The 27,403-nt window shown below is 40.2% G+C and overlaps 1 protein-coding gene across 1 annotated transcript; it reads right to left on the bottom strand.

The window, feature by feature from the left end:
- Window positions 1-307: 307 nt before the first annotated feature.
- On the bottom strand, window positions 308-27,164 carry TRIM23 (tripartite motif containing 23; the record flags this gene model as incomplete). Its single annotated transcript, XM_084277935.1, has 12 exons — window positions 308-325; window positions 2,789-2,991; window positions 3,289-3,413; window positions 5,593-5,703; window positions 5,820-5,949; window positions 9,750-9,884; window positions 10,941-11,156; window positions 11,692-11,874; window positions 12,447-12,725; window positions 13,614-13,735; window positions 25,994-26,156; window positions 27,069-27,164. The coding sequence occupies 11 exons, from the start codon at window positions 27,162-27,164 to the stop codon at window positions 2,812-2,814; spliced, it is 1,740 nt and encodes a 579-aa protein (XP_084134061.1). The 3' UTR covers window positions 308-325; window positions 2,789-2,811.
- Between the last annotated feature and the right edge of the window lie 239 nt (window positions 27,165-27,403).

Here is a 27,403-nt window from a genome sequence, read left to right as displayed (position 1 = left end):
GAATTGCTCCACTGAAGAACCCTTTCGTTCAAGGAATCTTTCCATAGCATCCACACCTACTCCAACAGTTCAGGATAATTATTATCTCAGTAAAACCCTCACATATCACATAATAAATGCAAAGCTGGCATACAGTAAGACCATATCAAGTGACAAAACAGAATTTTCTAGTTAGCCTCAACATACTACTCATGAGCTGAAAGTCTTTAAAGTAAGCCACAACACAGTTACTGGATGTTGTATTTACTTGGTTCCATAAGTCAAAATTCTATGAAAAATTGCTCCATCTTTTCCAATAGTCCCCATAGTAATGCTTGAGTGAGTTCTAGTTGAGGAAAAACACCAATTACATATTGTATCAGTACACTAAAAACTACAGCTCAGAAAAACGTGAAATCAGTTACAAATTTAAGCTTAAGCAGTTTATACATAATATTAATTTATAATACAAATAAGCCTCTCTTTAGTGTACTTCTACACTGAAGAGTTCACAGACAAATGCAACACTTTCACAGTTACTTCAAGTCATCTTAAATAAATTCCATTTAAAAACACTTTTATGGTAGCATTCCATGTGTCACAAGCAATCCTTTGTACTCAGAAATATGCGTAAGTGAGAATTTTTCCTCTGCCCTCAAATGTAACATTGCAAAAATTCCAAGCTGGTCACCCTGAACATTTTAATGTAGAACCATACTGAGAGACATGAACAACTGAAGCACAAGCCAGTTAAATGAAAATTACAGAACGGGGATTTTTCTAAATACTACATGTCTTCTGTGTTAAAAACACTCCAGGAACAGTTATTTACCATGCCTAGCAGAGTTTGCTCAGGTTTTAAAAAGAGCTACGAAGGGACAGCCAGGCCTAACTTGGGCCTGGGACTGTTCTGCTGTACAGGCTAAGCAGGGGCTCAAGCCAGAGTAGCCAACTACTTGTGTAAGAAATTACTGGCTGGGAAGGATGAACGCTTTTTAGTTCAGCAGGTGAAAGGAAACTTGTGGTCTATTGTAAAATATTTGCAACTGATCCAGGTTGTCTGAAGAAACAGTAAATGCCTCTTCTCAGTTCCTTGCAGATACATAGGCACTGAAGCCTGTTTCACAAACATTTAACTACTTTAAAGCTTAGTGTTTGTTCTGCCACTATTCAAGTCTTGCTGAACCTAAGGCTGCATTTAATACCATTTACATGAAATTTAAGTCACAAGAGACAACTGCAAGTAAGTGTCATAACGAAGAAAAGTGCAAATGTACTAAATAATTTGTTTATACATTCTTGGTCTTACCTAAGGTATGTAGTGGGAAAACACCGTAAAATCGGTAATATTACAATACAAGCCATAGCCACAGACAATGGGTTACATCTTTGCCAGGTGAGGCCCAGAGCTCTCAGAGGTAAACACGCTTTTCAGCATGGCAAAAATCTATCTACCCATCTGTGAAACAACACTGCTCACTTCCAGTGTCTTCTTACTGGAATAGAGGTGACTCGGGAGAAGCAAAGTGATGACACACAGTTTTGGTGTATTGGCCATGCTCTTTGTAGCTTCTCACCTGCCATGACAAGGTCCATGGCATGGCCTCTTCAATTGGCAGTGGCTGTGCACTTACAGAGGAGGGCAGAAGATTCTGATGCGCATACCAGACAGATAAAATTGTTAGCTGAGCTGCATGGGCAGCAGAAAGAGGCATCATGAAGTCGTTTCAACCTGCTCTAAATTTAAACCGTGCTACACCCATACTTCATGGGTTTGTGAATGAGTAATCCTCAAAAATAGAGGCATTGGTGACAGTTCCATGTAGAAGATACAGTAAGAACTGAAAATCTAATTATGGAAGATTTTGCCATCTGCTCTTCTAAGTAAGAGTTATAATTAGTGTATACTGTTTTTACATTGTGTTATTTGCCATTTTAAGGCCACTAACTTTATCTGGAAGCATGACTTCTACATAAGAGTACATAGCTGGATTGACATTGCACCACACTACTTAAAGTAACTTTTTAGGGGTTTTTTTGAACTTCATTTGACTTCTTGAGGAGTAAATTTACTCTCTAAAGGGAGATTACGTCCTCAAGCGCGACCAAAACACTTCCACCTCAGTATCACTAGTCAGCCCATAAATAAAACCCAACTGATCTGTCTCCCCGTAACTAAGAAATGGCTAGCTGAACAGTGCCACAGCCTCCTCGCCCTGCAACACTGTTCCCCATTCTCAGTTTCCTTTGCACAGACATGCTGCCTTGTAACAAACAGGAAGCTAACAAATATCGGGGGAAATACTTTCTTTCTGTGCCGTATAATGCACCTTTAGATGAACATAGTCTTTAGATTTTACAAAGTAGCACCATTTATTTCTGACTAATAGGCAGAGCTGGCTATTGTAATAACTTGAGACAGATTTTGGTATAGTTTCCCAGGAAAGCATTCCTAAACTCCTCAATTTTTTTTCCAATACCAATTAACCTGGGTGTAATTATTAAATGACCTAACTGCGTATTTTATCAGGGAAGAATTTTAAGTTGTTACAGCCTAATTTCACAAAAAAAAAAAAAAGATAAAGAATTTCAAGGCACCCTTGTAACTAGCCCATTCAATTATTTGAAAATACATCAAAATTCAAAACCACTATTAACTGCACAAGCTTATGAAAACCAATCATCCAATCCAAGGTAAAGGCCTGTATTTTTCTGTAACCAGCAAGTTAAATAAAATCCCCTCTTCAGTCGGCAGACCTGGCTACAACATCCTAAAATGTGCAAACAAAACAAAACAGTAAACTGCCACCTTAAATTGCAGCTGCTGTAAAATTAAGCCACATCCAGGACACCAGCAGCCACTAACTGCCTTGAAAGCCAGTCCAATCCTTCATAAAGTCCTGTACCACTTCGGGCATCGCAACCCTGAATATACCAGCTACGGCCACAGCAGAGTTTGTGGAGACTCAGCAGTTCTGTGATTTCTTCCACTGAAAGCGCGCCTGCTACATCCTGCAACAGAATCAAAGTCTCAATTATTCCTTTGTGTGATGTTTGAAGCATTTTATTTTTAACTGATGGCTTAGACTGAAGCTATCACGGAAGAGATTTTCACGCACAAAAGCTAAATAAAAGAGTTAAAATGGAAAACAAAAACTGGCTCTTGAGTCTACTAAGCAGTCTATAGCACCACTTACTTTACCAGCATTAAACGTAAGAACAACACCTACATTTTAACCTTTCCACATCACCATTGGAATTTGATAGACAAACTGAGGAAGAGCATAGAGTGAAAAAACCCACAAGTACCTGTTTATTAGCAAAGATCAAGAGCAAGGCATCCCGCAATTCCTTCTCTGTTATTAATTTTGCAAGTTCACTGTGAGCTTCACTGACCCTGTCTCTGTGACTGCTGTCGACAACAAACATCACGGCTGTGAAAGAAGAGAAATGTTTTACATACATTCAAATATAAGGTCTGTAAAATTAGCTTTCAATTTATACTTTTTTTTTTCTTGCAGTCTTCTATGTTAAGCATCTCAGCAGTGCACAACTTTATTTTCAAATCAAGGAGGACTGAGAAATGCCTTACATATCCCTATACTTTTGACAAAACTCTAGAATTCATCCTAAAGCAGGGGGAAAAAAAGGCTAACGTTTTGTGGCTAGTCTAACAAAGTTTGCAAAATTTAAACTACTTAGGTCTAAAACTAGATTTACTATGTGTGGATTTGAGCAGTTAAGTTTAAAACATTTCCTGATCCATTTATACTCAACTCCCACATGACTCTTCCAGTTTCTTTTAACTGGCTGTGAAACCTACAAGTTCGGCCAAACTGGCACAGCTTCCTTCAGGTACGGACAACACGATCCAGAGAAGATTGCCACGCACCCAACATGGCAGCAGTAGGTTTCACTATCCACTACAGAGAGTAGTCAAGATGCCAGAGAGACCGGAGAGTCACGGAGGCAGAGTTCTGGGCCACAATTTAACATCAGGGAATCTGCAGTGAGAAAACCCAAACCCCAAAACTTACTCCAGACATAAACCAGCTTAGCTGATTACACTTTCCTCTCCAACATACACTTTTTCAAGGCAGACATGACTCCATGCTACTGGTGTTTACGTGGTAAGTTTTAAGAGGACAAAAGAAATACCTCAATATGATTTTTTAGAAGTTTGAGAAGATGAACTATTTAAAACGTCAGAGTTTGTAATGAAAGCTGAAATAATGCACAGTGTAGCACATGAACTGATCATAGAATGGTCTGGGTTGGAAGGGACCCCAAGGATCAGAGTTCCAAAACCCCTGCCACAGGCAGGGACACCAACCTCCAGGCCTGGATCTACACAAAGTTGCCCAGGGACCCATCCAACCTGGCTTTGAAAACCTCCAGGGATGGGGCATCCACCACCTCTCTGGGCAGCCTGTCCCAGCACCTCACCACTCCCTCTGTAAAAAAAACTTCCCCCTAATATCTAATCTAAACCTCGCCTCCTTTAGCTTTAATCCATTCCCCCTTGTCCTGCCATTGTCAACCCTTTAAAAAAGTTGATTCCTCTCCTGTTTGTATGCTCCCTTCAGGGACTGGAAGGCTGCAATGAGGTCCCCCCGCAGCCTTCTCTTCTCTTGGCTGAACAAGCCCAGCTCCCCCATCCTCTCTTTGTAGGGGAGGTGCTCCAGCCCTCTAATCATCTTTGTGGCCTCCTCTGAACCCTCTCCAACAGTTCCACATCTTTTTTGTACTGGGGCTCCCAGACCTGGACACAGGACTCCAGATGGGGCCTCACAAGGGCAGAGTAGAGAGGGACAATCACCTCCCTGTCCCTGCTGGTCACCCCTCTTCTGATGGAGCCCAGGATACCATTGGCCTTCTGAGCTACAAGAGCACACTGCTGGCTCATGTTAAGTTTCTCCTCCACCATGACACCCAGGTCCTTCTCAGCAGGGCTACTCTCAAAGAGCATTTCTCCCAGACTCTATCTATGTCTGGGATTCTTCCGGCCCAAGTGCAACACTGGACACTTCACAAACTGATCTTTGTCATTCCTAAGCTTTTCAGATAATTCTGAATGAATTAGTGAAAAGGTATTGCTTTCTTAACTGGAAACCATTTGCAGAACAGCATGAATTTCTAAGTTGATACCATTTAGATCAATGTTCCAGAATCAGTAATCTAGTCTGATACTACACTGCAATACCAAATCAGAAGTTACAGAGCTTCGTAGTTTTTTAAGTTGCCAACTAAAGGCTCCTAAAGGCTGAGTATTTTAATTTCATGTGCTTTCATACCTGGCAAGTACTACCTCTCACTATGCAAACTTTGGAACACTGTACCTTGTCTGTTGTCAGCTAGAACCAGTTTAATAGAGATTCTAATTTTGTTTAGCTCCATGAGCTGTCTGATGGATTTATGGAGAACGCACCTTTATCATGCAGCAGACACTATGACCAATTGGATTAAAATTTATTAGCTCATGAACCTAGCAGCTGTACTTTGAATCAGAAGAGTAATTTTCTACAGTTATAAATTATGTCTATTAATAATCTTTTTGGCTCTGAAACACAGGCTAGTAGACAAAATAGAGTTAAAAAATTACATTAGTCCTACCTTGTGTATTGAGATAATAATGTTTCCATAAGGGCCTCAGTTTGTGTTTCCCTCCTACATCCCAAATAGTAAACTTCAGATTCTTGTATTCTACTGTTTCAACATTAAAACCTAGAATAAAAATACTGGAGTTTCATAATCTTGTTCTTTATGAATATAAGATAATGAAATTCTACAGATCAGTCAACATTCAGAAAAATCATTACATGTAAACTGTTGCTACTAACCTATTGTTGGAATTGGCTGCATGAATTCATCTTGCTTTAATTTAAACAAAATAGTTGTTTTCCCAGCTCCATCTAATCCTAGAGTGACAACCCGAATTTCCATTTTTGGTCCAATATGTACCCTGTTGTCCTGGAAGAAATACCCACAAAGCAAGAACAAGCTTAGGAAATTAAAATTATAAAACCTTTATCTTTAAAGATACTTGTCACTACTTGTAAAGTGATTAAGTACATGAACTCCAAAAACACAAGGCACAGTCACCTCCAGTGATAATATAATCCAAAATATCCAATAATCTCTGTGGTGAGTTTGAATAATTCTGCCTGAATTATCACATGGTTTTCAGAAAGACAGCCAATCTCATGCTAGTATGCCTGTACTTGATGAAATTCCAAATTCTTTCATCATTCTTGGCTCAAAACACAGGAGTTGTTCATAGCAATTACTTAGAAATCTCTGTCAAGAAAACTCTCTTGGGTTTGCAGCTTTTCCACTATGTTTTGTCACATTATAAATGCCCTCACTTACAGAACTATTTCCTTGCTGGAGGCTGCATTGGTCCACCTCTTAACCTCAAGCCACTTCCAATCTTTTACCACGTTACAACACCAACAATATTAACATTAAGCAGCAATCTGAATTAGTAAAGAAAAACAAACTAAAAAAACCCAACCCAGTAAACCCAAGCCTTGCCAAGACAAAGAATCAACTTCTTATTTGTAGATCAGTCAAAGCTACTGTGAGTATTGAACAAGCTGATGCCAACCATGCAATCAAGTGGTATTACTAATATAAAGGAGCAAACTGTATCCTTGAAGCATATTTTGAAATACTTAGAAGTGCTACCTCAATGAAATACTAGACTTTCAATCATCTGAACTACGTGACAATGCATTAATTTTCTCACAAAATCCAGACTGCGCTGTGCTGGCAAGAAATACACAAACCTCTATGTCTAACAGACACATCTCTTTTTTTTTTTACCCTCTCTCCTGGCATTAGAAATGCTACTTATGGAAGTGTAAAAATACCATAACCTCTCTTCTGGCAAAAGACCAACATGCATCAATGTAAACGGATGTATAAATATCTACATCATGTGACTTCACACACACACAATCCATTATATAGATGGATATGTGTCATCATGACACACAACTCCTTTCTCCTCTCTGTCACAGATGAAGTATCACACAGCCAGAATAATCAATACAGATTAGTTCAATGACCATATGCTACTGCAAGCTTCAAAGAGAGCAAAAGCACCTCTAGAAACTGGTTTCTAAAAAAAACCCAAAACAACCCCCAAACCACAGTGTAAAAGTCAGCAACATTGTGATTAAGTGTAAAGAGTCAGATCAAAGTCTATCTAATCTAGGACATCCTCGGAAGCCTGGTAAAGATGGATACAAGTGAAAGGGAGGAACAGGGAAAGCACATAGTGGTAAGTCCCCTAAACACACTCTCCAACTGCCTGCAGCTCATGGACTACTGAGACAACAATGTGGTTTCTGCAGCTAAGAGAGCTTGATGTATTACTGCTCTATGAATCTCTCTGCTGCTTGAAACCACATTTAGAGGAGAGATGATCCTGGGCGCAGAACTCCCTATTGTAAAATAATGACTGCACTTGAATCCCTGAAATAAACTTGTACAAGCCAAGCAGCCTCAGTGCTACAGTTTTGATACTACACAAGGCAGATGTTCCAAAACTGAAACACTGAGTATTTGAGATCTGGAAAATAAAACTTTGAGACTTACTTCCTTTTCCATAAATTTCCTCTAAGTTCTAGATTTTTTGATTCAGAGCTGAAGCTGCCAAATTCAGTGACAACAGCGCAACACAGCATGTTATCAGAAAGGGTTATGGCCTTCTGTAGAAGAAAAACCTGTGGACAGATTCTTGACAACTATGTCAGCAGGAAAGGTGCAGGCAAAGGGAAAGACAAAGTAGTATGCAAAAGGCACTCAGGTATCCAAAAAAATGCTATGCTTCCTGCAGCCTTTTCACACTCAAGTTTCAGTTCTGATTTTGTCTAAAAATTCTGGGCATGAACCACCCAATTCTTCTCTGTGCTTGAAAGGAACAAGGAAAGAAAAGTGGCAGCTATGGATAGAACTGCTCAGTTTTTGTGTCGCAGTTTAGCCCCAGCCCATAGCTGAGCGCAATGCGGCTGCTGGCCCAGCCTCTAGCCCACCCCCAGCCAGTGGGCTGTTTGAAATGTTTCATTTTATCATGGATGCAGCCTTCAGTGCATGAACATTCCTGAGAAAGATCACTTCAGTGACCTAACAGTTTACAGTGTTTGATTTTAGGATTTTCTATGCCTGAAATACGTTGTCAGGCACAGACCTTTCAGGTACAACAAGCCTCAGGACAAGGCACAGAGGGCATCAGCATGACAGTATTCTAAGGAAAAAAACAACACTGTGTAGAAAGACAGCTTTAAATTTTGTCTGAAGTGAGGTAACATAAAAAGTAAGACTAAAGTAATTATTTTCAACTTGTTTTCATGGCTGCTGTCATTTTTGTGAAAAATTACATTTGCTTTTGCACCTTTGAAATTCAGAATCTAAGTTTCAGAAGATTCCATGAAAATATAAATGTGTCACAGGAGAAAAACAATAGAAGCTCCTTTTCTTTCTAAAGAAAGCTGAGGTGTAGAGAGAGACTGGAAAACTTCTGGGTTCCCCAAGCCAAGACTTCTTTCAGATCTCCTGTTACAGCTTCACTGGCTGCAATTATCATCTTTCCAATTAGTCAGAAATTCATAAAATTTGCTGCATCAGATTAACAGCTCCTAAAGGAAAAAACAGACATCCACAATGCCTGACTCAGCCCCATAAGATGGCAACATCAATCAGCTCTGAATACATAGCATGTAACTCATCATCTGTGAAATGTGAATGCTGCTCCGTTCATGGAACAATGGGGGTTTGGGCCCTACTAACTCTGGTCTCTGCTGAATAGGGAAGGGGGCGGGGCGGGGGGGGGGGAGGGCAGAAGGGAAAGTGCTGCATTTCAGTTATTGCATGAAACTACAATATACTGAAGTTACAAAACAGATTATTTGGAAGGCATTGAATTTTTGACACTGACAAGGACAGAATCCCCATGGAAGTGGGGGATGTTGATGTAAAAAGCTTCAACAGCAACAGTTAAATCCCCAGTTTTATCTCAGCAATAATAGGTCCTATTTTTCTTGTGCCTATTCAGAACAAAAAAACCCAACTCCATAAATCAAAGCACTTCTGGCTCCTCAGTTTCAAACTTAAGCACTCTTCTACATGAAAAGTATCACAATTATCCAGATGATTTAATCTCTCTCAAAGCATAAATGGTATTGAAATGATATTAATTAAAAAAATAGAAAATCAACTATTAATGAATACAAACTTCTATAAGATAAACTATCATTTAATGAATTGAAAAACCCCACATTATTTATAATATTATATATATAAAGTTATAGTGTTACTGCATTTAAAAATAGGTGTGAAATTTTTAGGAAATACAATATTAAACAATCTGCAGAAGCTAAGCTGCCCTCATGGAAAAACGAAGGGCAGATTCCTGTTTTGAGATGAATGTACAACAGATCAGGGATGTTTCCAAAGAAAGGTGTTTCCAGAATTCACAACTACTATCTTACATATTTAAAAGGAAGCAGATAATGTTCAAACAAAGCTACTGATGCAGTCTATGCCAAACAAATGTTTCTCAGGCTAAGCACAGCAGTACAGTAGTTTTGTCACTCAAATACCGGACGGCAGCAATCAGACGATGTCACTGTGGCTCTAACAGATACGGAACTACCTAAATTTGCTGCAACAAATACAGAATCATAATGAATATATATTATTCCTGTTTTAAGTTACATTTGGCAGTTCATAACCTGTTGGCTGCACTTTCATGGCATTATGAATACCTTAGTAAAAGTGACAGGTATGCTAGCATCCAGCTGTACATGATCTGCAAGTTCTGTAAACTGCTGCTGCTGTTTCTGTAATGTCTCTAGCAATCTTGTAATTTCCTGTTTGGCCAACACTACCCTGCAGTCATCCTAAACAGACAAAGGAAACAGAAGCATTTAGTAACTTAATTAAAAATAGCCAAACACAATATAGAAATGATGGCTGGAAAAGAAGCATTTTTAAACAGAAACACTCTAGTTAAAGAAACTCACATTTACAAAACAGTTTTCTGTAAAATTGCAATACAAATAAGGTCTTGTCATTCTTCCTTAATACTAACAGACACTAAACAGTTCTGCAGTTAAAAAAACCCCAAACATTTTCCTTTTCTTAGTCCTGTAGGAATAAGAATGTAAATTATAAGAGACAGTAGTGTAATATATAAAGATTATTTATACCATTCATACATCATTCCAGCAGCTGGAAGACAGCATCTGCTTTGTAGCGTACAGCAACTCACTTAGAGTAAGATGAATATTCACCCATTAATGATAGGAACACTTGCATAGTTAAAAGTACATCTGAATAAACAGCCAGTCACTAGCTCTAAGCAAAATTTTTTAAAAAGAAACATAATCCATTAATTAAGTAACTTCTTATACTCAGTTTACTGTTCACTAATTACTTCTTGCTATCACTAAATTAAGTGAATAATGGGCCAACTAGATACCCTCATATAGCCATTTTCTTCACATATTTACTATGTTGGATTACCTGTATTGCAAGTGCTACCAAAAATTATTTAGTCTTAAAATATTTTTTCCTACAAGCCTTGAATGACAACTGTTTTCAAACACCTATACTGGTAATTGCAACTGGAAAATCCTTCCCATAAATCTTGTAGATTTTCTGCTTCAGTTTCATCTCTCTTTCCCACTAACCTTATAAGTAACCAGAAATTACTCCACACAAGAGAATCAGGCCACAGGATTTTCAGCAACTGGAGGACTTGATGCTTTTGTACTGATTATTCCTGTCTAACACTCCCTTTTAATGAACACTTCAATCTCATGTTATCATAACTGGTTTAATACTGTCAAGGAAATAAAAATCTTGAGTACCACCAAAGCTTTTTGTTTATAGCTTAAACTTAATTTGCTGTTCCAGATATTTGGCTATATGTTACAGCTCACTTGTCAACCTACCTGTTGTAAAGTTTTTTCACAATGAAGGCAAGCTGTTGAAACCTGTGACAAGAGGATGGTCATGTCTTCTTGCTGTTGTCTAAGCCAAATCAACTTCTCTCTCACATGGGCATCAACAACACTAAGAGCCATTTCCTCCTGACGACAAAGGGTTTCATGAAGATCGGAAAAATAGGCTCGGACACAGGAGCGAGCGTTCTCTGCAGTCCCTGGTACCTACAATGTTGCAGTCAGGAGATCCAGAGGACTAAGGACATCAGTTGATTCCACAAGTACATTCTTCATTTTATGCCCGTTTCTAACTTATCTTCACATCTGTTTGGCTACACCACACTTCAAGTCCCAGTTACACAGAAAGTCTTATCAGCCCTAAAACCAAGATCCTCCAAGAAGTTACTACAATAAGGAAGTAGTTTATTTTTATGTGTACACTCCCTACTAAAAATGAGGGAAAGATGACTCAATAGTATCACAGAAAACAGATACAATCTGTCACAGTACTTCAATACTGTACTAGCAGTTACACATCTTTCCTTACAGCCTCCTTTTTCTCCTATAGTCTAAACATTGTAATAGACTGCAAGTTCTTCTTTATCTGCTTGCTTAAACCTCAAAAATGACTTATCTCTAGTAAGAACTTAAGGTATTGTCTTATAAAACCTATGTATAATTTTCAAAGAAATTCCTTATCTTGGTTATTATAAAAAGCAAATATTCTGTGCACATGGTGAGGAAAAAAGCATAAGCATACATGTTCAGTATGGGCCATTCCAACTCCATCTTCAACTATTTGTTCTCCTCCTTCTATATTCTGGACAATTCCAACTAATTTTCTGGAATAATCTGATATTTCTTCTGTGAAAGTTCTTATACAGTGAGCCATGTCCAAAATGGATGCACGAATCTGGTTTGCTTCTGGTTCCAAGACAGAATGCTATTAATTAAAAGTAACATATAAAATATCAATCAAATATCTTTCTTAACCATATTTTCTATTTTACTATGTATTTAACATATACACATACATATATATATATGGAAAGGCAGAAAGAATTTAAAACCAATGTGCAATGTAAAATGGAATCAGGATTATGTTGTGATGAAGACTGGGATCTAGCAACTACACAAGTAAACATAAAAATCTGCCTGGTTACCATAATCAATTATAAAAAAAAATACAAGTGGTTAGATAGCATCAAGCTGGGCGAACTTAAGTGTTTGCATGATGAAAACAACTTTCAGTAAATCTATGCTGAGTGAAGTTCAAAAAAGGATAAAAGGACTGTCCATCTTAATATATAAATAACTTATTCTGGTCCTAGAAAGAATGTGGGTTCAGGCAGCTACCTGAAATGCAAGGGAAATGAAAGAACAGTATAAAGTTGCATCCATAAAGACATATCAAGACTCCACTGTCCTGTCTTGATAATATTTTGTTATTATAATTGGATAAATAACTGTGTAAGCCCCTCCAAGGCATGATTACAAACAGATTATTATCAGTACCTTATGACCTTGATGCTTCCCATACTCCTTGCAGACACAACACATAAGGGGACTGGCCTGACAGCCCTCTTCTAAACAAACAAATTCAATAGCATGTACTTGATGTTGAGAGCACATGGTCTTCTCATGAGGCTTATCTGCGAGAGGTACACGCCTGTGTTTCGCTAGTGTCTTTGTAGAATGAGTGAGCTGGGAACAGTCTGCACACAGGTGGGTGGCACACACAGTGCAATATACAGATGCAACGTGGGCTTCATCTTCATCACACCGAATGATACTCTAACAGAAAAACCCAAAAAACAAATCTGAATTTGTTAACTTTTAATCTCAGTAACTGAGGAAAACCATACAACCTGACACCAATATAAGCCTGAAAACAGACTTTCTTTGAAAGCTACACACTAAAAATATTTGGAATACTTTGAAAACCTGATTTTAAGTTCTTGAAAAAAATTTAACACATAAAAGTTAGTTTCCTTTGAAGTCAACTCCAATAAATTATTCTAAGGGTGTTCAGTGATTTTATAAATCCAAACTTCAGTGGAATTTGCAAAGATTTGGAGGCTAAAATAACTCCGGCTCCAGTGATTTCCTTCAACAGTTATTACAGAACAACGTATTACAAAGTTACAGACAGACAAAACACCAGTGGATGAATAGGCAATTTGGACAGTTAATCTATTCCTAGCATGGCACTGCATGATACTGTTTGCATACCAGTTGTTAATACTGGAATGATTAAAGCAGCAAGTATATAATAAAATACTATCACACAATGTAATGACCCTAAATGACTATAAAAGGCAACTAGTCATGAATAAGAGTTGTTAAAGTCTTCAGAAAGAGTTTCTGAGAAGATTTATAAAACTGTTAAGTCACTGTAACCAAAATACAAATGAGTAACCTTTTCTAAAAAATATTAAAAGCCTAAAAAGGGGAAAAGAGTATGCATGCTTGGTAATTGCTTTTTATTTTCTGCTTTCATCAGTACAGATTAGCATTATTTATGAAACAATTAACTGAAGCCTTAATAGTAGATACTGAAAGAAAAGAGCAGCATTATTAATGAAATTATGTTTGTACAAAAACCTGACTCTTTCTATTTCCTATCTAGGGATAATTCCAAGCAAATGTGAAAACCTTTTTGCTGTTTTTCAAACTCTGTACCTCTCCAGAGAGACCGATGCCTTCTTCTGCTGTCCCACACTGCCCAGCAGGTCCATTCTGCAACCGTTCCAAGAGTTCCAACAAAGCAAAATTCTTTTTCAAGCCCCAGACACCAGAATCTCCTGTTTTTGAGGGAGAGTTAAATGAAGTAGAGAAGAAAATCTGCAATATCAAGTAAAGACTACGAGGAACACACAAACTCTATTGTGTATCACAAAAATGAACATTTTGCATAACTACATGCTGCGAACTGTTCTACTGTACTAACAGAAGCTCTGAAGAATTCCCACTGGCAAATCTCATATTCCCTGAATCACAAGATGCAACACTTAGTGCAGATGTCAGTCCAGCAAAACCCTGAATAACACCTAAAACAATATTCAGAAAGGCCCACGTACAACACTACTTGATACAGTAAAAAAAGAAGATATACTCCCTAGAACAAATTGGAAGTCCATATCTACTCCTGTATTACCCTTCATTTTGCTGACGTTAACATGAAGCAACCCTTGACTTTTTTCAGCACCACTCTAATCAGTTTTAAGACGTTTTCTCTTTGCAAGGTAAAGGTGCCTGAAGAGATGAACCATCATCCCTGACTGCTGAATCATTACTCAATGGTATCACAGAACAACTGCAGTTGGAAGAGGCCTTGGGACATGACCTTCCCCAGTCCACCAGCTCAAGTAGGGGACCAGCTGCCAGGACCACACCCAGGCAGCTTTTGACAACCTCCAAGGAGTGAGATTTGACCACACATATGGGTAGCACTTCAGAACTTCTTATCCTCATGTTCCAAATTGTTTCTATATGCGGAGACAGAACTTTCTGTGTTTCACTCTGTGCACACTACTTCTAGTTCTGTCACTAGACACACTGAAAAAAGGCTAGATCCATCTTATTTATATCCTCCCTTCCCACACCCTTTTCTCATGAGAGATGTTTCAGTCCCTAAACTACCTTACTGACTTTTTGCTCCAGTAGCTCCACATCTCTATTGCACTGGCGATCCCAAAACTGGATAGAGGACTCCACATGGTAGCTCCCCAAAGACCAATGTATACTTCTTTCTGTACCAGAGATGAAAAAGCAGATGAATAGCTGCTGAAAACCATAAGGGCATTGCCAAGGCCTACAGCGGTGCAGTTAGAAAAGCAGAAGTTCAGCTTGAACAGAGATATCAAAAACTACATGAAAGGATTGCTGAGGTATGTAAACAACAGGCAGAAGCAGAAGGAAAATACTGGCCTGCTGTTAAACTGGAGATGTGAATTAGTCACCAAGAACACTGAAATGATGGGTTCTCAACACTTCCTTCACCTCTGTTTTTAGCAGCACTGATGGGTCCCAGGCCTTGGTAACAAAAATCCAGGTCAATGTAGCGACCATCAGTGAAGGAAGAACAAGTATGCCAACTATTACAGGAGCTTGAGCTCTACAAATCAATGGCCCCAGTGATATCTACCCAGGGTGTTAAGAGAGCTCACTGACATTGTATTGAGGCCAGTCTCCATAATCTTTCAGAAGCCACAGAGACTGGGAGACATCCCAGAACACTGGAAGAACAGTGTCACCCCCATGTACAAGAAGGGCCTAAAGAAGGATCCAGGAAATTATGAGCTCATAATTTTCCCAGCCCCTGGGAAAACTGTGGAATGAATCCTCCTGGGGGCTACAACAAGTCAAATGAAGCAAATGATTGGGAAAAGCCAGTATGGATTCATTCAACAAAGGCAAATTGCACCTAATCACCTTGTACAACATAAACTGCTTATATGATGTTGGGCAAGCGGTGGGCATTGTCCACCTGGACTTCTCCAAAGATTTGGATAGTTTCCCACAGCTTCCTCCTCGAGAACCTTATGGTCTAGACAAGTTGTCCATGTCATGGGTGGGCAACTGACAGGCCACACCCAGACAGTGGTGGTAAATAGCTCCTTTTCATACTGGCAACATGTCACAACTGGGGTCCCCCTGGGATTGATATTGGGCTCAATGCTGCTTAACATCTTCCTAAGAGATCTGGGATCAAGCACACTCTGATTACTTTTGCTGATGATACCAAACTGAGGGGGAAGTAGGTACTTTGGAAGTGAGAGCCACCCTGCAGGAAGACCTGAGAAGCCTGGAAGAGTGGGCTAACAAGGCCCTTAAGTTCAGCATGGACAAATGTAGGGTCTTGTCCCTCAGAAAACCTAACTCAGGAGTGCAGCACAGGCTCGGACCTACCTGCCTGGGGAGCGGCTCTGTGGAAAGGGTCCTGGGAGTCCTGGTGGGCAGCAAACTCAATAGGACCAAACAGCATGCTGGGTTGCATCAGCCAGGGTATCACGAGCAGAGATACAGAAGTCATCAACCTATGCAGCACTTGTCAGGCCACACCTGGAATACCATGCTTGGTTTTGGTCCCCGCTGTACAAGAAAGATGTGGGTAGGCTGGGAAGGGTCCAGAAAAAAACACCCAGATGATCAAAGGACAGGGAAGCCTGCCATATGAGGAATGGCTGAGAGAACTGGGATTTTCAGCTTTGGGAAAATAAGGCTTAGGGGTGACCTTATCACCATGTTCCAGTATTTTTCAAAGATGGCTACAAAGATGGAGACACTCTTTTTATGAGGATTCAACACAGAAAAGACAAAGATTAATGGGTACAAGTAACTTCTTGGGAGATTCTGATTGTGGAAACTTTACTGTTGTGTCTAATGAGAGCAATCAGTCATTGGAATAATCTCCACAGAGAAGTGATGGATTCACAAACACTGGACACTTTTTAAGATCTGGATGGACAGGGTAATGAGCATCTTGTCTACAGTGTGCTTTTGCCATTTCTGATACGACCAGACGATTCTTGAGGTCCCCTCCAACCTGATATTCTGTGGTTCTGTTCACATATTTAAAAAAAAAAATTCTGTTCTTCACAACACTGTCCAGCCTGAACTCTAACTGAGCTTTGGCCACACAAATTTTCTCCCCACAGTGGAAAACAGCATCTCTGTAGTTCTGCAATGTCACCTCTCATTGCTTCCAAGTCCGTACACTTCCCTTTTCTACCTAAGTTCTACAAGGTTGCTGGTCAGCCAAGCCAGCCTTCCACCCCACTTTCTTGACCCCTGACACTTTGGAATTGCCTGCTCCTGCACTCTATTTAAAGATGGTTCTTAAAAACTTATTTACACATAACACAGAAAGCACCTATCAAACTTCCTCTCAGTAGAGCTGTTACATATAAAATAAAAAAACCCACATAGTTTAGTAGTATGCTATCAGACATTCCTCAAATGGGATGTTTGCCAGTACACAGTCTCAGAATCTGAGTGTTCTCAATATACAACATTAGAAAGTTCTAGCTGATTAACTGCAATAGGCTGACTATAACTGCTGAATCACAACTACATACTTTTGGAAATGAGGAATGACCAATATGAAAATAGGGAGGTGCTTAGTGTTGAATTCAATATGAATTTCCAGAATTAGTATCACTTCTGTGTGTGGATTTGGGGTTTTTCCTTTTCTTTACAATCAGGGCAGACCAACATTTGAAGTTGCTTACTGCCCAAACTAAGCCCTTATTACTGCAGTTTAGAATCAGTTTAACTCCTCATGGACACTACCCAAGACATGTATATATAGTATCAATACATGCCAATCTAGGCAGAGGATGCAAATAATTACTAACAATTCCTAATTTGGAAGGGTCAAGTAAAGAGAAGTATGAGGGTCTTTCTCCAGCCTCAACACTATGACAAGCTATTCTGCTGTTGTTACAGGGATTTTGTTATGACTGGTTCACCAAAATTGGTAGAATGCAGATATATAAACCCTCCTCATTAAAACCTCCAAACATCCTGTTTTCCTAAAAAATATCACAGACCTGACCTCAACATGGCTATAATTTTTTCAACATTTTTACAAGCTCTTGAAACAACATAGCAAATACTAAGAGAAGCTCAAGAAAAGGCTGAAACAGTTTTGGAGTGTGGGACACCACTATCTAGACAAAACTGCATATGCATGCTACTCTAGCAAGTCAAGTATTTTTTTCTTCATGCAAACATACATATCTAAGAATACAAGCCAAGTTTTCGATGAATTTCTGCTAGTCACAGTAAAAAATAATACGTATTATTAAATTCAAGTAACTGCTTTAGTCAATTTACATTTTGCTTCAAGCACTATCCGGAAAACGCAGCTACAGAAAACAACACACATCTAGAAGAAAGTTGGGCTGCTTCTCAATCTAGATGCAAAGACTAGCAGAACAGCAACTGGAGGTTGATACTTGATGATGCATAAAAACTCTCTGAGATTTTCAGTCTACATATCTAGTATCTGACAGAATTCTACATTTGGCATGAACTCACAGGGAAACATTTTCCCCAAAGAGAAAGCACATGCTACTTCAGTTGTCTGGTTCTCCTGAGTGTTGTTTCCTACCTCCTAAATTATGCTGCCCAGTGGTGGTCTGGTAAGCATGTGCTCTTCTGCATTCTTCTAGAATTCAGGTATCACCCCACTGATCCTATGCAGACAGTAAGCCTTGCTTCTTCAATACTGATATTTATCAAACCCTTCATAGATTCTGATGTATCATTAGACTCAAAGTGATAGTTCAAATTAACAGACAGGCATCAACTACTATGAGTAGCAGGCAGTTATAGGAACCAGCAAAATGAAGTACCCATCGCAAATGCTTAAGTTTCACTGCTCCTCAGCTTGGTACACACAGACAGAAAGTCATCAGTGTTTTCATGGTTCTCAGAACATGGAGCTTCAACTCCCAAAGAAGTCTCCATTTGGAGCACACAGAAAATATACCCTGCTATAAAGGCTCTTTGTAGAATTGCACAAACACTGTTAAAACGTAGACATCGCATAAAAGGCAATGCTTTTAAGAGATAGATATGTTAAAATATTGTTTATAAGGAATCCCAACCCAAAACCCAAATGCACCTCCAAGTTCTCTTATCTCCAGCTTGTTAAGAGTGATTCTTTGTACTGGTTTGGCTGGGTTTGAATTATTTGTCTTTGTGATAGTTGGTGCAGGGCTACGTTTCAGACTTGTGACCAAACCAGTGATAATACAAATGTATTTTAGCTATTGTTGAGGACTGTTCACATACCACTGATGCCTTTTTCCATTTCCCATGCTGACCTGCCAGCCACTAGGCTGAAAAGCTACCAAATGGATATTCCACGCTACACGACATCATGTTCAGCCATCAAAGCTGGAGTGAAGAAGGAGCAAGCAGAGCGTTGTTCAGAGTTGTGGTGTTTGTCTTTCAAAGTAACCACTACGTATGATGGAATAAATTCCTTATTTTGCTTGGCTTGTGTGCATGGCTTTTGTCTTACCCATTAAATTGTCTTTACCTCAACTCACTTTGGTCTCCTGATTCTCCCCCATCCCACTGCAGGGGAATGTGTGAGTGGCTGTGCAGTGCTGAGCTTGAGCTGCAGGGGTTAAACCACAAGATTCTCTCTTACTTAAAGAGCTATGAAACAAGAAAAATGGAACTTGCTTTCAATCTTAAGACTTCAAAACTTGTTTGAAATACATGCAAGTGCTTTAACTACCTGACAATATTTTTCCTGCAACACTATTTCAACAAGCACAGCTGCATTACACAGCTAGGCACAATTACATGGAAGACTGGAATGCTCACACTGTTTTCCTATTAAGTGGACCAGAACAAGTAGGCTCATGAGGTGCATGCCATATCTGGCCAAAGTGAGGATAACAATGCTATGGTACCCCTGAAGAGGCATACAAACAGGAACCAACACATCCATACTGCATACCTTACTGCTTTGTGTAGCTGCCAGTTTTGCTACATTAAACTTTTTCTCCTAGGGAGTCTTCCCCACAGTTTAAACCATCAACCATAATATTCTCAGTGGCCAAACTCAAAACAGAAGTTACACGCCTCACATAAAAGTTACTCAAGAGAACAGACAAATTGACTGATACTCTTTTCTTATAGTTAGAGACAGGAGCATATATAAGCTATTTCCCCCTCCAGCACCTTCAACCTGTACATAAAAACACTGGCTGTTTAAAGAACATGCTCACCATTAGAAGACCATTAATCTTAGCAAGTCTTCTCTTTATGGAAATGGGCCTATCAAGGTACAAGTTAGCAATTTTGAAGTTAGGTATTAAAGTAAAGGCATGTTAGTGCTTTCTGTAGCCATCTTGGAAGCCTCCTCAGGTGCAGACAGCATTATCAACACCCAGTTGAAACTTTACTCCACAAAATGAATTACAAACAAAAAAAGAAGCATTTTAACTTTTATTTGCCACAGATATTTAATGAGTTATATTCTGGCTGTCCACAATTACAACTAGCACCAGCATAGTCCACTGCTTTGATATATTCTGACTTCAGAGCTTAGTTATTTTTTAGCTCTAGCACTCCTAACAGGACCACAGTGTTTTTCACCACACAGAGCATAAAAGAATCACCTCTTATTACAAGCTGAAGAAATACAGAGCACATTATCCACTTCCAGAATCTGAATTATGTCAAAGCAGTTTGTAAATGGAGCCTGGATATGCTGACACTGTATCTAGGCAGATTTCTAGACACTAACTCCCAGAAAGTAAAGAGCAGAAAAGTGGCTAGACCATTACCTTCTACAGTGTTTAGAACAGCACTGTCCTATAGCAAACTGTGTACAACCATCAGTTACTATAGTATATAAAATATCCACATTAACAACATCCCATTATAACGGCTGTTGATGTTCAGGTGGATTTCGTATCTCAAGTCTAGCAACTAATCCAGACAACCAACAGCAGTGTATATATGGATGTGTACACATCAAAAGGATAAACCTATCCTACAGGACATATTATAGTAAAAAAGCCTTTAAGCACACACTGGATTAAGCTGAGAGGAAAAAATGGTTTAACTGTTACAGAATTTCTTATAGAAATATTTTTTCATAGGATTGAATACATTTTACTATGTTTATTAAAAAACCCAGCAAACTAAGAAGGTACTCTCCTCAGTTTACATTCTTGTATCTGATTTTAATCATGTTAGTTCTGTTCCACATCCAGCATGAAGACAAAGCCAAGCCAGAAAAGTCAAAATCGACCCAATTGCCTGAAATACATATTTTGTTTGCTCCATCTGTAGCTATGCCGTGTTTATACTGCTTTTACAGTCTAACTTTTTATTCTATATCTAGAGATTTGCTAATACCTGATATACACATTATATGTATCACTACATTGTCAATCTTGGACACAGATGGAACCCAGGCAAAGCTTACATACCAACTATTAACCTATTAAAACAGAATTTCTAACCAGTAAGCATCCATTATCATACAGAAAGTCATGTCTCTGCTATCTACCATAAAGCATGTTTGAGAAAAGCCATTTTGCTTCTTTTTATACTAAGCCTATTACAATATTACTACATGCTGAACTTACACATTTTCAACACTTCAGATCAAGTGCTTATTTTATATTTAAAGAAACTAAAAGATGAGTTGTGTAAATACATCTATTTAATCTGTTGGACTTTAGGTCAAATTCTACTTTAGTTACAAATGTGAAAGAGTCTAGTGATCTCATCCCTGTGCCTGCAAGGGATGTTTGTGCCCATTACAAAACCACTACACGATCCGACTGTCTCTTCTCAAAAGAAGAAACGAATAGCAGGAAGTGTGTCAGCCAGAAATGAGATAGTGACAGAGTGAAGATATTAAGATCAACTCCAGCCAACAATACAAATTTTCAAAAACCATGAAGCTTGTCTGCAAAAGGATTATAAATAATGAAAGGAATAAAGGAGCAACTTTTGTCTAAAGGTCTGAACAAAGCCAAGAGAATGTTATATTATATCCACATTTTCTTACACAATGTTTGGAAGTTTTATCTTAGCATTCAAACACTAGCAAAATAATGTATAAACATAAACAATACTAAAGGGATTAATTCCATGAAGGATGTCAACACCTGCACACATCAGTTCAACAAGTTCTAATTACAGAAAACAGTTTCAGCCCTGTAATGTGATCATGGGAAGGAGAGTTCACCTGAGCCATAAACCGGTTCAAGGCTTCCTTACCAGAGATGCACACCTAAACATAAACCACAGAGCCTCCAAAGCCATTACACAAGCACATGTGTTCAAAAACCACCACTAACAACAAGCCCTCCACCCCTCTCCAAAACAATTCCAACACCACTCAAAAAACACAACTCACTAATCCAATGCAGGAAGAAAAGAGAAAGAAGTTTGCAATGAATTATTCACCTCTTCTCCTAAATCAAGATACTTTAAGGAAAAGTATCTTCTTATACAAAGATAATTTTATGGATTGTTTTCCCTTAAACATATTGCCTGAGTCAACATACTCTCCAGAGTTTTGAAACTTACAGCTTTTTGGTTAAGGAATATTAATCCTGTGGAGGATAACAGCTCACATGCCTTCAACATGCACAAAATTCACCACTAATCACAGACAACTTCATTAAAGAACTCACAAAACCACCCCAAAAATCTATGTTTAGTCTACACTGCAAAGCAGTATTGTTTGGGCAGGCTTTAGTCCTACCAGTTCCTTACTAAGTATCTTCTCTCATAACAAGATTTTATTAGCTGTTTGAGTATCTTGCTAAGCATATAAACAATGTGTTGTCAATTTTCACCTGCAGTCTCTGTACTTAGAGAAATACTGATTGACACAGTACTTCTCACCTTGCCTTCCCATATATAAACATAATATATAAACAAGAAACAGGCCAGTAAATTTAAACCAAGTGTCTACTTCAGAAGGGAAGAAATACAGCTATATCTATTGATATATACATATACAGATCCTTGAGTATTTCTTCACAAAAGTTGCCAAGATTCCTTGGGAAAACTTGGGACAAATATAGGACTAAGTGATTTAGTGCTGGAACAGGCTGCCCAGAGAGGTGGTGGATTCCCCGTCCCTGGAGGTGTTCAAGGCCAAGTTGGATGTGGCCCTGGGCAGCCTTGTGTAGATCCAGGCCTGGAGGTTGGTGTCCCTGCCTGTGGCAGGGGGGTTGGAGCTCTATGATCCTTGGGGTCCCTTCCAACCCAGACCATTCTATGATTCTATGATAATAAGAGCAAAGGAAACCAGCAAGACTAACTGCTGACCTGTGTAGGTTAAGTGACCAACTAAAAGTATCCATAAAATCCACAGCTACTGATTAAGGAACTTTGTTCACCACAAGTAGCTTTATGCCCCCATTATACAGCTTTTCTCTCAGAATCTTCTCTTGGCAGCGATCCTGCAATCTAGATTTAGATGCTAAAAACCTTTTCATTCAAGGGCAGAACAGCAATCCCAGAAACAGAGCTTGATTTCTCACGGGCCCTCATAAGGAGATGAGGGAAGGATAATAAGGTCCCTGGGCCGAAAGTTGCCATGCCTTCCTCCCAGCTCCACTCCTGGGCTCTCAGACAGAAACAGAGCTACAAGCATAGCAGATTTAACCAACAACAGTAACTATTAGGAAATGAGAACAAGACGATAAAAGCTCAGACACATCTAAGAGGGGCCATAACGAGTTGCATTCCACAAGTCACCCCATTCTTACATGGAAGAAGCAATAGTGTATTTAAAGCCAGTTCTTATAAACCTGCTGAGACTAGAAATGCCTGTAACTTCTTTCTATGCGAATCACTACGCAGAATAATTGTATTCACAGAAGGACTTTCACTTTCAAGGTGTTTTGCTAAAATTTTCTACCCATTCAGTTTGAGCAACTGTTGGTCACAGCATACCATCCTTCTTTCCTAGCATTGGCCAGCAGGATGCAAGTCTACTACTCTAGACACAAAAGCTGTTTTTTCTTCTCTCTTCCCACCTGTAGAAACCTTGCAGGGGTGGCTTCAAGAAGCAGCTAGAAGCTCATCCTAGGCCTGACAGAGTAAACACCACCTGGGCTCAAGGCTGGACCTGCTGCTGACCAAGGGTGAGTCAATCAGCAACAGTCATAGTGTCTCTGGGATAACATATTTAAGAGGTAAAAAACCTGTAAGTGGCTGCTTTTTGCTGCAAGAGAAAGGAGTGCGGAGACATAAGAAACTCTGCAGACACTAAGGTCAGTGAAGAAGGAGGGGAGGAGGTGCTCCAGGTGCCAGAGACAGATTCCCCTGCAGCCTGTGGAGAAGACCATGATGGAGCAGGTGTCTACCCACAGGTCATGGAAGATGATGGGGCATACAGACCCCCACCTGCAACCCCTGGAGGACCCCATGCTCGATGGAGCAGATGGAGACACATGAAGGATGCTGTGACCCACATTGGAGCAGGCTACTGGCCAGACCTGCATCCCATGGAGATAGAGGCACATACAATACAGCAGGCTTGCTGGAGGGACCTGTGACTCCACAGGGGACCAGGCTGGAGCAATCTGGGCCTGAGAGACTGCACCCCACAAAAGTGACCTACACTGGGTCTGCTGGTGAAATGCTGAAGCCCATGGGAAAGGACTCAGGGAAGCTTGTGAAAGACTGTCTCCCATGGGTGGGACCCCACACTGCAGCAAGGGAAGAATGTGAGAAATCCCACACCCCACACTCCCTCCCCCCTCAAGAAGGAAAGCCACTTTGGATGAATTGACTGAAATCCCCATCTTCTTCTGTGACACCTGCAGGGAGAAACGGAGAGAAATCCTGAACAAAGATGAGCCTGGGAAGAAGGGAGGGGCGGGAGGAGGTGTATTAAGTTTTATTTCTCCTTATCCTACTCTGGTTTCATTGTGTGTGTATGTGTGTAGTTAGATGGAGTCTTTATTCCCTGTGGAGTCTGTTTTGCCCATGACAAATTCCAGACTGATCTCCCCCTGCCCTTATCTCGACTCCTAAGCCTCTCAATATATTTTTTTCTCCCCTCTTCACATGAAGAGGGGAGTGATAAAGCAACTTTGGTGTGCATCTGGTCTCCCGCCAGGGTCAAACTGCCACAGTCCTCAGTATTATTTAAGATTAAAAAAAACAAACAACCTTTAATTTTTTGGTTTTTAATGCAGTTTCATTTTTGCTAGGCCTGAAACCCTCTAATAATTATGACAGAATCCTTTCAGACGACTGGGAAAAATGCACGATAAGAACTAAGAAGTGACAAGTTCACAAACATCAGAAAAACACTGCTTTCACTTTATGAAATACAAGGAGTGGTCTTGGATAGAGATATTTCAAAACAGCACAACTGACTGTTGTGCTCTGAAGTTCTCTCCTTAAAAGCATACTTTAAGAAACTCCATGCAGCTGTATAGTCACAGATAAGAAGTAGAACAAAATCATGCCTCTTAACCACATCTTCTAGACTGGCAATCATTCATGATACTCATACTTCCCACCTCCCTCCCCCCAAAAAACAAACACCTCTTTCATATGAGATTGATACTTCTTTTGCTGACACATACTTGCATGAAAGCATCCCAGAGAGTGCCTTAATACTCCTTTCATTTTGGTCTACAACCTAGCAGACTGTCTTACTTCAAAGTAAATTCTTACCAAGTGAATTTGATATTTTAACATTTCTTTCATGGACTGCTAGATTAGGCATCTCTTCCTTTGAGGATTCTCCTCCTTCCAATGGCTTTTTTTTTTTTACTCTGTGCTATTCAAAACTGCTGAAACCAGTTCTATTAAATTGTTCTCAATACAAATTCTTCTGGTAACTCATCTTAACCAGTTCTATTAAATTGTTCTCAATACAAATTCTTCTGGTAACTCATCTTATCTGTAACCCAATATTGAATAGGCAATTCACATTCTGGAGTAATTACAAGCATGTGCCACCTTTCCCATAAAATAAGCTTCTGCTGTTGGATAAAAGCTGTACCTTATTCTTTTGAACACTATCTGCAGACATTCCTGGAGTACAGGAATTCCTCTTAACACCCTGCCACTATTGGTTACTGCATACATAGATTTATTTTACATTTAAAACATTCCAGGTTTGTTATGAATGACACTTTGCTCTGTGTCACTTTATCATTAATCCAGACAAATCCGTTTCTCAAAGAAACTACCTATTTAATTGCATTGTTTACTTAGTGTTTAGGACAACAGGAAAGTAATGCCCATTAAGGAACCATCAGACACTAACCTAAAGTGGAGCTAGTCCCTTTTTAAATATAGATCTAAAAAATACTTTCAGGTATAAAGCTTGCAAGCCCAGGTTCAAAAAAACAATGATAAATCTTGGCTTTCTTTTTCCAAGATGCCTATCTTAACAGTGCTATGAGGTTCTCTGAATAAAATCAAACACTGTATATTCATTACTCACAAATATTATTACTACATGGAGAACTAAGAACCTATATCTACCGTTATTTTCTACACATCCTTGGCTGAACTTTAGACTTACGTTTTCTTACCTAGTTCAGTAACTTGTCGATCAAAAGGACAACGAACTGCTCTGCCATGAAGGGGAAGCCGTGTAAGACAGTCATGGCAGACAGTGTGGCCACACAAAAGCAGACGGGGAACTTTGTCACCTTGCAAAGAAAAGACATCTTCACAGACTCCACACTCAAGAACCTATAATTTAAGAAGAGACACTATTTGGCTTTGAGTTGATAAAAAAAAGACTGTATGACACAGTTTATGTTATAAAAGCTCCTGCAATCACAGCAGATAGGCCAAGTCATTAATTTTGCTTTGTACGCATAACGATCACACAAATCATAATTTAAAAATAGACACGACCATAACATTTTAACTCTTCAGCATCCCACCTGATCACTGCTAGTTCTTGCCCACATCATTTAATGCGCTGCCACAAGAGAAGCCCACTGGTCAAGCAGCAAAGCTAAGTAAGCAGAAACATCCTCGCAGGAAAAGGAAACGGAGGGCAAGACCCTGCCAAAGCAGACGATCAGCCGGTGGAGACAGTTTCCATTCATAGCTGATGCATATAAAAAGGTCAGTCATACCACGTTAGCCATTTATGAAGCTACAAACACGGCATCGAGGTAGCAGGAACAAACAGCAGGGGCCCGGAACATCTTAAACTACTAATAAAAAGCAAAATTGATCGTCATTTAGAAAAATAAAGCCAAAACCCACCAGACAATGCTTTAATACAACAGCGCCAGCTAACCACCTTCGGGAACCGAGGCGCTACATTCTCTCCGAGACAGGTCCCCGCTTCGAGGCAGCCGCCCTCCCCCTCAGGCAGAGGCCTCCCGCCTTACAGCCTGCTCCGAGGCACCCTACGGCAGTGAGGCTCCGAGCAGACGGGGAAGGAAAAGGGCCTCCGAAGCGGCATCCCAGCCCGAGCCGAGCCCCGCCACCTTCGAGGGCGCCTCCCGTCCCCGAGACCCCTCACCCCTTGCGCTACCCCCTTCCCCAGCCGGAGCAGCAACGGCGCAACCTGGGCCGCCACAGCCTGTCCAGCTGCAAGGAGGTGGCCGAGTCAGACGGCGCGAAAGCCCAGGCAGCCCACCTCACCTTCACCGCAGCGCCAGCCGGGCCACGGCCGCCAGACGCACGGCCGCCATCCGACCCAACACCGGCCCCAACCTTGTTTACGCCGACGGCCGCCATGTTAGGGAGGGCGGACCTGAGCGGACACCGGCAGGAAGAAGCCGGCGGCCACAACAGGCCCCGCCCCGCCCCGCCCCGCCCCTCCTCTCCCTCCCCCCTCGGGCCCCGTCCTGGCAGGCGCATACGCTCCCCTCCTTTGACTCGCACTGGAGAACTACGGTTCCCGTCGTGCCGCGCTGCATAGCCACTCCCGCGGCTTCCTGAGGCCTACCTTCCCCAGCATGCCTTCTCAGGAGGCC

This window comes from Gallinula chloropus (assembly GCF_964237585.1).
Source record: "Gallinula chloropus genome assembly, chromosome: Z".
NCBI lineage: Eukaryota > Metazoa > Chordata > Aves > Gruiformes > Rallidae > Gallinula > Gallinula chloropus.
Note: the sequence above shows the minus strand (reverse complement) of the source record. Positions and strands in the feature narration are given on the sequence as shown.